General features: G+C 40.1%; 2 protein-coding genes and 1 long non-coding RNA gene across 7 annotated transcripts in view; 2 read left to right on the forward strand and 1 right to left on the reverse strand.

The window, feature by feature from the left end:
• The window catches only part of LOC117957425, an 11,173-nt gene extending 4,808 nt beyond the window's left edge, over nt 1-6,365 (reverse strand). The window contains exon 1 of the long non-coding RNA XR_004659514.1: nt 6,240-6,365. This is a non-coding gene — a long non-coding RNA (uncharacterized LOC117957425). The remainder of the gene's footprint in view (nt 1-6,239) is intronic.
• The window catches only part of LOC117957040 (DNA-binding protein RFX7-like), a 27,950-nt gene extending 20,270 nt beyond the window's left edge, over nt 1-7,680 (forward strand). Inside the window, exon 10 of the transcript XR_004659441.1 lies at nt 7,671-7,680. The gene's annotated coding sequence lies outside the window, so the exon portion shown is untranslated. The remainder of the gene's footprint in view (nt 1-7,670) is intronic.
• The window catches only part of nedd4a (NEDD4 E3 ubiquitin protein ligase a), a 32,038-nt gene continuing 19,189 nt past the window's right edge, over nt 560-13,408 (forward strand). For 2 of the 5 annotated variants that reach the window (XM_034892990.1, XM_034893060.1), the window contains exons 1-5: nt 560-838; nt 1,855-1,928; nt 4,770-4,848; nt 4,944-4,982; nt 5,241-5,294. In XM_034892990.1, coding sequence (XP_034748881.1) covers nt 794-838; nt 1,855-1,928; nt 4,770-4,848; nt 4,944-4,982; nt 5,241-5,294 — 291 coding nt within the window. In that variant the 5' untranslated portion in view covers nt 560-793. Of the gene's footprint in view, nt 839-1,854; nt 1,929-4,769; nt 4,849-4,943; nt 4,983-5,240; nt 5,295-10,584; nt 12,445-13,408 lie in introns of those variants that run through there. The other 3 variants (XM_034892910.1, XM_034892762.1, XM_034892831.1) reach the window with 3 other exon arrangements.

Raw genomic sequence — 13,408 nt, forward strand, 5'->3', positions numbered from 1 at the left:
GGAAAAAGGCTGCAATGAAACAAAGAGTGAAAAATTTAAAGGGGTCTGAATACTTTCCGTACCCACTGTATGTTAAGACTAATTTGGAGGCCCGCCTGCATTGACACCAAGGACCCCTTGTTGAAGATCCCTGCCCTAAGAGTTAGGCTTCGTCTGAAGATATTGAACCCTAAAAATGGCTTCTGGCCTAAGAGTTAATCGTTAAAGTTAATGATTGCTGCTGGTTTCCTAACTTCTGCCTAAGAAATCAGGTTTCCTAATTTCCTGTCCTGCTTTCGGTTTCATTTCAGTAAATTCTAAAATTGCTACAAAGTAGCCCACTTTAAATACGTATAGGCTATATATATATAGTATAGTGTTATACAAATTATACATAGTACTATATAGTAAATGTAACGTTACTTAGTTACATTCCACCATTGCTTTTTGCTGATAGAACCTAATTACTTTAAGTTAAGTAACATTGAATGCACCGCTTTTACTTAAAATGGAGCTTGTTTGTTTTACACTGTGTGGTACTTTAAGTGAAAGGATCTGATGTGACAGGAAGAAGGAAGGAAACAAGAAGAGGAGGAGGAAGAGGACGAAAAAAGAGGAGGATAGATATGGAGTGACGACGATGTCACAGCTAACCACGGCAGGTAAACGGTATCACCCAGCGTAAACACCTGACAGAGGGCATAAGAGAGGCAGAGTAGTAACTAAACACCACTGTTGAACCACCGGACCACTGTCTTCTTCTTCTTGGTTCTTCTTGTTGTCGCTCTCTAGGTGGAAGAAGGGCGAGGATATTATGGCTTCACTTACTCCACAGATCCGAGGACTTCAGACAGAGGAGGTAAACTAACGCTTCTATCACATTGACTAGCATTCATGTGATCACGTTAGCCGACTGGCTAACTAGTTAACGCTAACTGTAAGCTTACTAACTAAACAGTGAGAGATTGTTAGCAAGCTAATTAAAGCACTAGCTGGCTAACTTGCGATATGAGTTTTGTGGTAGCTACAATTTGTTACTTATTGCTTGAAAAATCGATGTAATTGATCAGCCCTACTTCTAAGCTAATGCTATCAAGATTTACAGAGCCTAGCTATCACTTTTTTTTAAACCAGGAAAAACAACAGGCTCCTTAACGCCTCTGTTTCCCGTACTCACACACACGCACGCACGCACGCACGCACGCTGACATATCGACCAAACTCATTATCTTGCTAAAAAAATCATGTTGTCAGAGCTTTCACACCATGCAACAGTGGCAGGGCCCTACTTCAATTCTTTTCCCCATGCGTGTGATTGATTGCAGAATCTCATGACGATCCACTAACTTTACAGTGAAAGCATACATAAGGGTCGTGGGTTATGGTAAATGTGCGGCAGTGCCTGTTTTGTCAGGATGTTGCATCATCGCGTAAAACCCTGATTGCAATCGGGGTGTGTGCACGGCATGCATGTGATAGGGAGTCATGATAAAATGAGTTTTGTTACTATTATAATGATCCAGTACCTTGCTATTGATTTTTATAGTATTAACGGGACTTGTAGTCCTGCACCTGTCTAGTGAAGTACATTGCAATACCAACACCAACGCCAATTCATCTACTGGACTTGCATAAACCATGTACAGAATTTAACAGGCACTATTATTATATAGTTAGAGTATGGTCCTAGTTTTTTAGGTTTAGTCCAGTTTCTAGTCAAGATTTTAGTTTTTCGTATTTTCATTTGCAAATCCCATTTGCCTCTTTGAGTGTCCTTGTGTGTTTTTGTTTGTTACTTATGTGTGATGGCAAGCACTCTGTCTTTATATCTTTATCATATTCATAGACTCATTAGTATGTTTTTTGTTTTTCCAGGACGAAAACAGAGTCCTTAAAGTCAAAGTCATTGCTGGAATTGGACTGGCCAAAAAAGATATACTGGGAGCCAGGTAAGCTGTAGATAGTTACTATCTAGTAAGTACTCTGTAACTAATGAATATGAGTAGGGCTGAAAGTAACTATTCGTTTGATTAACGATTAACCTTCCGATCATTTTTTCGAATAAACAATTCTGTTCTAAACCCAAAGATAGTCAGTTCTCTACTGCACAAGACACAAAAGACACAAAAGACTCACATCCTCACAATGAAGAAGCCACCCACATCAAATGTATCACTAAATGGGTAATTATTTGGCTTCATCAATATAAAATTGATTATTTTCCAATAATTGATTAATTGTTTACAATAAATGTCATAAAGTTCTGAAAAATATCTGTCACAATTTTGCCGATCCCAAGATGCAGCATAAAATAGTTTTGTTCAACCCAAAGCCCAAATATATTAATTTACAATAATATTTTAAAGAGAAAAACAACAAATTCTCACGTTATAAACTCACATAATTAATAAATTCAAAATTGTTGATGACAATTTTCTGTAAAATCAAAGTCATCATCTTCCTGTGCATGTGTCAGGGCCATTTCCTGTCAGTTTCCTAATTATTTTCAGCAAAGTTGGACAATAACAACTCGCTAAAATTGCATCCTCTAATCCACTGTCCTGGAAGAGTGACAGGAAGGTAATTACAATTTTCTTTGTGTGACCCAACATCACACGTATGCCAAAGCCATCTGTTTGAATGAATCAGTACGTTCAAATGCAATCAGACAATAACATCTATCCAGAGTTCATGAAACGTGGATTCTATGCCTTTATGGGAAATTATCAGGGTTCAAACAGCGAAGCGGTGGAACCCTTCTGTTTGTCTGTTTTAATTACTATTATTATTATTATTATTATTATTATTATTATTATTATTATTATAAATGAACACAAGTCAGCAACCATAAGGCCAATCATCACAAAACTCAGTGTATGTTCAGATAAGTGCCCCAGTTTTAAATACATACGCCACTAGGGGCGCTACAAGCGCAAGATAGGTGAGTGGCATTACACACATTTTACTTTAATATTAATTTTCCAATCATCCCAAATCTCTCAGGATATTTCCTCATAAGTACCTGAACCACGGCCTGAAAGTTTCATTCAAACTTAACACCAGGGTGCGCTATAAATGCAAACAAACTTCACGTGATATATCGCAAATCAGACTATGAATGACTAAATGTCTCTCCAATCAATACAAAACTTCCAGGAAAGGTCTACATAATGACCTCCCACACACACACACACTGCAAGTCTCATTCAAATTGACCACTAAGGGGCAATTATTAAATGCACAATAACTGGAAGTGGAGTAATGCAAATCAAGGTTTGAGCTTGGAATCACAGCTTGCAGCTTTATTATTATTATTATTATTAGCAATGTTTTTTTTTTTTGTTGGTCATCTGCCGTTCTCAAATTGCTGTGAGCTACATATCACACTGAATTGAAAATAAATGTTTTTGACAAATCAGTTGTAGGCGTTTGTCCAATCGTTACAAAGCATGCAAGGTATGTTTTATAACAACATTGGACCACATGTGTGAAAGTACTTTGGTGTTGCTACTGAGAAAAGGGTTTAAACCCGCAAGTCGCCGCTTGCAGCTATGTTTTTTTAATAGTTAATGTCATCACCCAAATTGCTGTATTAGCATCACTCTAATCTAACACCAGTCACTTAATATATTACTAATGGCACAACATTGCTGCAAGACTAAAGTGGCATAAAAATTGGGCAATGGATAATGTGATTGATTGATGTGGTTTTAATGCACGTCTTAGTGTATCAAAACATCGTAAGATAACAATTAGTCAACTTTGTGTTGAGCATAACTGAGCCGGAAAGATTATGTTAATGTATCTCAGGTCTGAATGCAGCGCCTGAACTGATCAGACAATGATGTGCGGTAAAGGGTTTTGCCTCTTTTAGAAATATAGTAGATGGTCAGCAGAACCACACAAACCACTAATACATGAAGAGCAGATAGTAGATCATAACTGTCTAAACGTAGTTTTTTTTATTGTTATTTGGACAATTGCACAGACAACAGACAGACAAAAATAGACCAAACGGGACATCAGACAGGGTCCTCGTGGCGGAGGTGAAATGTTTGACCTCATGAAAAACCAGATATGAAAGTAGACCAGGTTTAATTTGCAGTGTCAAGGTCTGTGGGGTCCTTTGTGTCTAAGATGTCATTTGAAATCTTAACAGTCCTTATGATCATTCTTTGCATTAACGCTAGTACAGAAAAACAAAGTTCTTCAAACTAAATAAATATCCATTATAGAATTCAAGTAAGATGTTCATTATTTTCCAGTACTTTTCAGACTTTTCAGTGACCAGTCTCAATCATCCCATAATATACATTTCTTGAACTATGTCTATCCATTCATTATTTTTGCAGCCATTGTCTGGTTATTGCTTTCTTACTACCTGCTAGTAGTATTTGTGATAAATATCTGTCTGCATCTAATAAATATTGATCCTTCTGCTTATTTAGCCCTGTTAGTATGTTTCTCAAATACATAACACTGAAACTGAAAAAGCTGTATGCCAAGTATTGACCTGATCTTTGTTATCTCCTCGAGCCAGTAAGAAAAAATATATAAGGACACTACCAAAAAAATAAAAATGACCACCAGCAGACATATTGTCACACAGTCTCCAGCACTTACCATTTTATATATTTTGGGGGTTATAAAGAAGCTAAAGTATTTTTCCATATGAATTCCCTATAGATCTGAGCTCGAGATGGTAGACGGCAGATCATAACTGATTAAATATTATATAGATGGATGTCTACACCAGACCCAAACCTAATGTGTCTCTCTTTGTCCTACAGCGATCCATATACAAGACTGTCCCTCTATGACCCTATCAATGGAGAAATCACAAGTCTTCAGACCAAAACAAAGAAAAAGGTAAGCAAGTGAACGCCTACATTTGCACGTAGACTTGTTTGTTTGTGAACTCCTATTTTATTTTGATTTTCCTTTCCATCTCATGTTACATGAAGACACTGGACCCAAAATGGAATGAAGAATTCTTTTTCGAAGTAAGTGAAACCTAAAATAAATCACCATTAAACATTTTCATGTTTGCACCTATGTATGGAGGATATGTTACACATATTGGGAATATTTACACTCATGTATGTGCCAGGAGATCCTTTGGGGCCTTTTTATAACCGGAAACTGTATTCATTTACTGTACATGTCTTCATATCTAACCGTAAAATACTAAAAGTTGTCCTGTTGGCTTTGTTGACCATGGCTTATTTCAACACTCTGACTTTCTAGTCATTATGTTTAAGGTTGATCCCAGAAGGCATCGTCTGCTGTTGGAGGTGTTTGATGAGAACCGTCTGGTAAGTTTATTTATTTATAGTCAACCTTTCTGTGTGTAATTCTGATAAACTAAAATTCTTTGGTCGCAGGTTGTTTTGTTAGAATCACTTTATTTCTGTTATTTTCTACGAAGTATTTAATTAATTCTTGCTGTTTTACTAAAAGAATGTGGATTCCAAGTGTGGAAGACCTGGATCACTTTAGGGCTAAAACCAATGATCATTTTTCTTGTCTTTTAATTTGCCTACTGATTATTTTCTTGATTAATCGTTGGGTCTATAAAATGTCAGAACATAGTAAAAATCTTTAAATTGTTGCTTTTGTCCGACCAGCAGTGTAACACCCAAATATATTCAGATGTATTATTGCATAAGACAAAAACCTGCAAATCGTCACATTTGCAGTTAGAACCCACATCTTGACACACATTTAATTGATAGTTGTAACACACGCAAAATATTGGACACAGCCCGAAATGGTTCAAGCCAGGAAAAAGTCTCACTGGTAGATTGATAGATTAGTTAAAAACATATTTTGATTTACAAACGTCATAGTTTTCTCGTTAGCTACTGTAGGCAACGTGTCATATTCTGAGGATAAAGGGATCCTCTGTCAGTGCAAGGTTAACTTTGGTTTGTCAGCCTCATACAGACGCCCTTATTGCATTATTGCCAAGACATGTCTAATATTGTTGGATCACTTTTTCTTTATAGCTAATATTAGGGGCAAATCTGGCTGCTTTTAAGGGCATCCTAACGCTTGTTTACAAGGGTGGATAGAGATTGAAAATAGTCAAATATCAGGTTAGAAGATAGATACCGAGAAGCAAGCTTGTATGGATGTCGTCCGTTCAATCCCCAGACTGACAGGGTAAAATCTGGGGGGGCGGGAGCAAAAGAGCAGTGCTTGTCCCTCCCTCATTACCACCACTGAGTTGACCTTGAGCAAGGCCCTTAACCTTCAACAGCTCCAGTGAAGCTGCTCAGTGGCCAACAGATCGGATTGTGCTTGTACTGGGCAGCTTCCATGTGTGAATGCGTAACGGTGTGAATGTGACCAGGGTGTTCCTGCAAAAGAGAGGCATCCTCTCAGTGAACCTTCCCTGAATATATAAAGGTTAAAAAAAAATACTGACCTAAGTTTCTGTTATGACACAAATGTTTAGGCTTCTTGTGTTTAGCAGCTGCTCATAAGAACTGAGGTGTGGGTTGTTGTGTGATGGTAGATTTGAGATAGGAGTCTGCCGTAAGGAATTGACTGAAACTGTTTTTAATAGGTCCTATACCGATTATTAGTACTCAATGAATCCAATAACCGATATTTGAAACCAATATACTGTACATTTAGGGTGAAAAAAAAAATCTTTGAGTAAAAATTGAGATTTTGGAATGTTACAAACTCCAACAGTAAAAAGATGTTTAAATGCTTTAAGCAATTACCAAATACATTAGAAATGTTCAATATAATGCACACTAAGAGATAGTCAGATAGTGTTGTGGCCGGGACAATTTGTGATACTTTTTTTATTTTTTTATTTCAAATTCAAAAATTAACAAAACAACAATTACAAAAAAAACAGAGCCAAAAAAACACAGAGAGAAAAGTTGTGAGAGAGGGAGACGGAACAACACATGCAGAAACAGACACACACAAACACCTACATAAACAGACACAGACAGACACAAGACAAGCGACCAATCACATGCGCATAGATCACGGTTGAGGTCCGGCCTGTAGCGCAAGTCAGCGACGATGCGCCAAGTGTCCAGGGTCCTTTCCACACCACCACTGTCTGTTATCTGTCTGTTATATAAACACAGTAAAGCAGTTGGCCCACATAAACAGTCACTAAATGGAGTGTGTATGATGACACATGAATACATTACATTGTCATCTCTCAGTTAACATCTCCGGATTGTGAGCTGAGGAAACCACAATTTATTCCATCCATCCATCTTCGTCCAGTTATCCGGTTGCTGGGGGAGCAGCTCCAGCCGGAGACCCCAAACTTCTTTCCCAAGCCACATTAACCAGCTCTGACTGGGGGATTCCGAGGCGTTCCCAGGCCAGGTTGGAGATATAATCCCTCCGCCTAGTCCCGGGTCTTCCCTGAGGCCTCCTTCCAGCTGGATGTGCCTGGAACACCTCCCTAGGGAGGCGCCCAGGAGGCATTCTTATCACATGCCCGAACCACCTCAACTGGCTCCTTTTGATGCGAAGGAGCAGCGGCTCTACTCCGAGCTCCTCACAGATGACTGAGCTTCTCACCCTATCTCTAGGGGAGACGCCAGCCTTCATGACCAAAGGTGAGGGTAGGAACAAAAACTGACCGGTAGATCCAGAGCTTTGCCTTCTGGCTCAGCCCTCTTTTCGTCACAACGGTGTGATAGATTGAGATCCCAAGGTTTTTAAACTCCTTCACTTGGGGTAAGACTCATTCTCTACCTGAAGAAGGAACTCCATCGGTTTCTTGCTGAGAACCATGGCCTCAGATTTAGAGGTGCTGATTCTCATCCCAGCCGCTTCACACTCGGCTGCGAATCAATCCAGTTAGTGCTGAAGGTCACAGACCGATGATGCCATCAGGAACACATCATCTGCAAAAAGCAGCGATGAGATCCCCGGCCCACCGAACGGCAACCCCTCCCCACCCCGACTACGCCTCGATGTCCTATTCATTTTGGAACAATTTTAATAGAGTTTTACATAGAATACAGTATTAGGAAAATACCACATTCTGTAGCTACTTCACCTTACCCTTAAACTCAACAGTCTTTTTTATTTATGTGTGGCTGCATGGCCATAAATATTGTATAAAGTCGTACATAAACATTTTTGGAAATTTGTTACCTGTTTTATTTTGGCTAAAGTAGCTTAATAGTTGCCTTTCCCCCCACTGTAATTCCCATTTTTAAGCTATTTCTCACACTGTTCTGAAGCAAAGAAAAAAACAATTCTTCAAATATCTTGCAGTTTTCTTATTGAGTTGCAGTTAAAATGAGTTTGGACATATCTTTAGCTGCCCGGTTCTCCCTGCTGCTTCATCAACCTGTTAGAGCGCTAATCTTTTTTTACGGTTAGTGTCACTCTGACTCTGTTCTGTGAATATTACAAGAAGCAGCACTGTTGATGCACAGCCATGTGTCAGATGGCTATTTCCAAGCACTTGCCGCCATGCACAACATGTCACATTTTAGAGAGTTTCAGAACAAACAATGCTGTGCTGTGAAAATGTTTTCTGTGTTCTCCTACTCCTTTGTTTTTCTTTATAATTCTTGTTGGTTGTTCATAAAGGATCTTGTACAACATTGCAGTTGCTGCAGTTTGGTGTTTTGCACAATATTTGGCTTAGATTTCAATCTACAGTCCCTCAACAGGTCACAATAAAGAATAAGTAAAAACATACACATACACATGTTGTCCACATAAACATAACTCCTTCTGTAGTCTTAGTTGTTTGTTTTTTTTGTAGTTTGGTAACATGTTTCTAGAATGTACCGTCAAACCTGACCATGACTGACTCATACTCCCTTGTCATGTGGTACATTTTGTAAGAGTTTGAAGGGTGTGTCAGCACTGTGAACGTGTTTCTGTGTACATGTGTGTCACTGCTGCTCTGACATTTAGAGGAATGAGAAGGAAATGCAGGAAAAGTTTGCATACATTTTTTTGGCTTGCTAACAGCAGAGTCTGTGAATGGAACTGGGTCTGGTGGTCTGTATAAACATACGACAAATCTAATTGGTGGATGCCATAAAAGTAAATATCATCAACGACTGAGGAGGCTAACCTTTAGCTGTAACATGTAGCGTAATATATAACATATATAATGTAATAATAATGTAATATATAACATAACGAAATATGTACATTTAATTTATGCTGGGTTCAGATTAGGGCTGCACAATTAATTGCTATTTTATTGAAAGCCCAATATAGAGTACCGCAATATTCAAAATGAAGGGGGGAGGGGCGCATTATCGCAGGTGGGGCCCCATTTTTGGTCAAAGGCAAAGAATGTGTCAAACCATTCTGAATGAAGCATTGTAGTGCTGCAGAAACATCCCACCAACACGAGAGACTCCATGATTTAAAAACAGTGTTGTTCTTCCTGTAGACACACACACACACACACAATGGATGAAAGAATCAGACACATCAAAATTTAAATAAGATACTTTCCAAGGTTTCCTTCCTGCTCCTCCATCACACTCTGCCTTGGAGATGTCTGTGTAGCAGGTCCTGCAGATGGCTGTCAATCTGCACCTGCTGATTGATAACTCTATCTCCTCTACTCCTCTATCTGTCATGTCAAGCTGCTACTCTAACACACACACACACACACACACACACACACACACACACACACACACACACACCACTGAAACAGTGGGTTTGGTGCCACTCAAACAGGTTTTCTAAAGAGTTTATTAAATATAGCTTGTCCTTCAGTGTTTCTTTTGGTCACAATGGTTGTATGGTGCCACATTCAATGTGTATATTACAGGCGGCTTTGCTTTATTATGGGCCTATTACAACATACCGTATGACTTGGCATAAATAGTGTAGCATGTGTCACCAGTCTTATCTTATGGCCTAAGCACCAACATCAATTGAATCTGTTTTTGGCAGGATGAGTGATTCATAGCCAATCACATGGTGTCCTGTTAGTTTGTCATGTTGGTTTAAAAAATAGACAGCTGCAGCGGAGAAGTATCCTCTGGTGAATCATGTCTATTCTGGCTGTGTCTTTTACTTTTACATCTAATACTCATAATGATTTGGATGCAGAGAAATGCCATAAAATAGGCCAGCCTGACTCACAATAGGCTGCCATTATTAAATAGGTCTGTTAACAGCCATGGAGAGGAAATCAGACCAGCACTGACTGTTACATTAAGTGTCATATAACAGGTGTCATGTCACTGTCAAATCTTGTTCTCATCCTCTATTTGTTTTCTGTAGGCAGACAGTTATGTCGCAGCTTACTTTGTCATTGCCTAACACACTGTTTCTTTGCAAGCAAACCACATTTTCTCAAATATTTCTTTGCTTTAGTTGTACTTTTCTATGAAATAAGTGTAGCAGTTTACAAAACGTTCCCTGCATATTTTGACAGGCTGCAGTGTTTTTTGTGTGCTATGTGATTTTACACCGCAGTCTTCGTTCGTTTGATACAGAATAATTTTGAAAGTCATTCCCTTTTGATTTCCTGTAATTCAATAGCAGTTGGTAAAAATATGTTCTGGAGGCACAGAGCAGCAGAAACATTAGAAGCATGGCTGCAGCAGGAAGTGAGTGAGTGGCCTGAGGCAGATGTAACGGTTAACCAGAGCTTCAGTCTAAGATGTAACGTAGAGGGCTACCATGTTGTTGTTTTCTCCAAAGGGTGAACAGGAATGAGGCTGCTGGAACAGACACGAGGTGTTAGACATTAGTCTGGCTGGAACTCAGGAGGTTTCGGTTAACTAGCAGCTAAGCTAAGGTTATAAAGCAGGTCAGTAGTAGAAGCTTTTTTCCTTTTTAAGTTTTAGTGTAACTTTGTTTTCTGTATAGGGTTTGAGCTGCCTAAAGGGGTTCCTCCTCCTTAAGGATTCCTCTAGTTTCAAAGGTCATATTTTTGGGTCATGTCTCCAAACAGAACCACTGACCTCCTCTGACTAAAAGCTGAGATCAGCCTGGAGAGGAATGTAGGTTGTCAACAGAGCTATTTTGGCAATGTACAGCCGCTAATGATTGTGATCACAGAGCGGAGCTGGGAGCAGTTGCTTTGCTTTCCTTTTTTCCTCGCAGCAAGTTTGATCATGCAGTTCTCACCCATGCTGCAGGGATTAGAGAGTTAAACGAATGGCACGTCGGCTGCGCTTGCATTTTGCATCAAGGAGAAGCAACACGGACCCTCTGTCAGAAAGCCTCAGCAGCCATGGTGAGCAGAGCAGAGTCGGTGTGTCAGCCCGTAGCCCCGCAGAGAGTCTGGCGCACAGTTCTGTACACTTGAAGGTGACTCATTTGTCACCAAACTATGCTAATTTACAGCAGTACTCTTCAGTATTCGTACCCAAGGTTAACACCGGAGGATTTAATAAAAAGAGCATTCTGCAGATCTCGCTGCAGCCCTATGGAAAGCTCAGTGGAGAGCTTAATGGCAATATAAAGGATGGAGACCCGGGGGCCAGTGAAGGAGGAGCAGGCAGTGGCTCTGACGGAAGCTCGTGCAGCAGCATGGCCAGCGATGCCGGGTACTGCAGCAGCAACAGTATATTTGAGCCAGAGGCTTTAGAAAAGCACAGGACCACCCAGGAGAGGGGTCTACTCAACCGCAAGTCCAAAGTCCCGCTGAGACGGTGCTCCTCCTTGGTCATATTTCCAAAGAGCCCCTGCAGCACCCCACCGGCTTCCCCAGTCAGTCCAGTGGCTCTACCTGTTCTCCCACCAGCCAGGGGGTCTTATCAGTCATCTCTTCAGACATCTGCCAGTGAATTCTTACAAGATAAAGAATTGAATTGCAAAGAGTCCACCACCACGGCAGCAAGGGGCCGACGTCTTCCAAAAGGAAGCTCTTCATCAGAGTTGAAGGACACCAAACACATAGTGCAATGTAATATTCCTAGACAGGATGAACCAAAAGTAAAAATGGAGGACATGAGTAAAATAAGGGAACTTTCCTCAACTGTAGACAGACTGAATCGTCACTCTAGCAGCGTGCTGCTGCACTTTGCCCACCAGAGACCAATGATGTCTGCGAAGGGAGCTACAACCACCGCTACATTCAATATGGAATATCCTGAGGATCCTAACCCAGCCACACATCTTGAGGGTGAACCCCACCCTCACAAAAAACTGTATCGTAGTACTTCTGCTTGTTTGTTCTCCTCAACTAAACTGTCAGAAAAAGCCCACAAGGTCTGTTCATTAGAAAAAGGACAGGAAAGGCCTGATGAAAACCATTGTTATCGTGCCATACAAAGGAGCTTTTCCCTGGAGGTGCCCTACGCTAACACTGGAATTTCATGTCACGTTTCAAATCCAAAACTCAGTAGCCCTCTCTCTCCACATGTGCACATTCATTTGTCTCCTTGCTGCCCAGCTAAGTTGCCGAGCTTTATTAGTGATGTAAACACAAGCCACAAAGGAAATAACACACCACAGAGCCCAGTTCAAAACACCAAGGTGAGTGTTCATTGGATCTAGTTTATGCTCACCGATCAACTGGAACAACCTGAAATGCCTGAAACTTGTATTCAGAAGCAGCAGCTTTCAATTAAGTCTTTACATGACACATGAATGCCCTCTAAAGGAACACTGTGGAGACACCTATGGAGTTGTTTAACTGGTTTAAGTAGATTCCATACTGCTTTGGTTTGACTGTTCAGGTGACGCCACTTTTATTCCGACTTTCATGTACATTGTAAAATTAAAGTTGGACTGTCCAGAATATTGCAAAAAACGACTACTTTGGCTTGCTGGTTTCATGCTAAATCTTTGTCCTATCGTTGCTTAAGGAAAGTTATATTTATTATAAAAGTTATATTTTCCAGTATGGAATATATAAGCAGTGACAATGGTGCTCTCCTTTACTGCTTGCCATTCAAAACTCTGTTTACTCATGGTCAGCCATTAGGCTTACCACAAGCTAGAGTGGCATTCAGTAACTGAGAAGTTCGCTACAGCTAAGTCATGCAATTAACAAGCCCAATGTAGAAAAACATTCAGAGGTATTCGTTTACATTACAGTAAATCCACTTGCATATTGATTTCTAAGAAAAGGGTGAATGAGAAGGAAAAGTTGCCCGTCTTTTTATCTTGAGTATGTTCGTTTGTTGCCGTGTGTGGGGAGATTCTCAGCTTTAGAGTAGTTCTATATTTTCACTATTATGTTAGCGCTATGAGTAATCGACTTAAGTATTTACCCTGCTAATTTTAGTGGTGGGAAAAGCAGTGCCCCTTGCTGATATAAATAAAGTGCCTCTGAAATATTCTCCCTGACTCCAGATAGTCTGGTGGTCTGTAGCACTGCCCAGTCCTGTGGATTCAAATTTAACAGCATGATACTAGAGCAGCGCACAGTCATGCCAGCCATCTGTGGACATGGTGTGTGTGTGTGTGTGTGTGTGTGTGTGTGTGTGTGTGTGTG

Source organism: Etheostoma cragini, chromosome 1 (assembly GCF_013103735.1).
Source record: "Etheostoma cragini isolate CJK2018 chromosome 1, CSU_Ecrag_1.0, whole genome shotgun sequence".
Classification (NCBI taxonomy): domain Eukaryota; kingdom Metazoa; phylum Chordata; class Actinopteri; order Perciformes; family Percidae; genus Etheostoma; species Etheostoma cragini.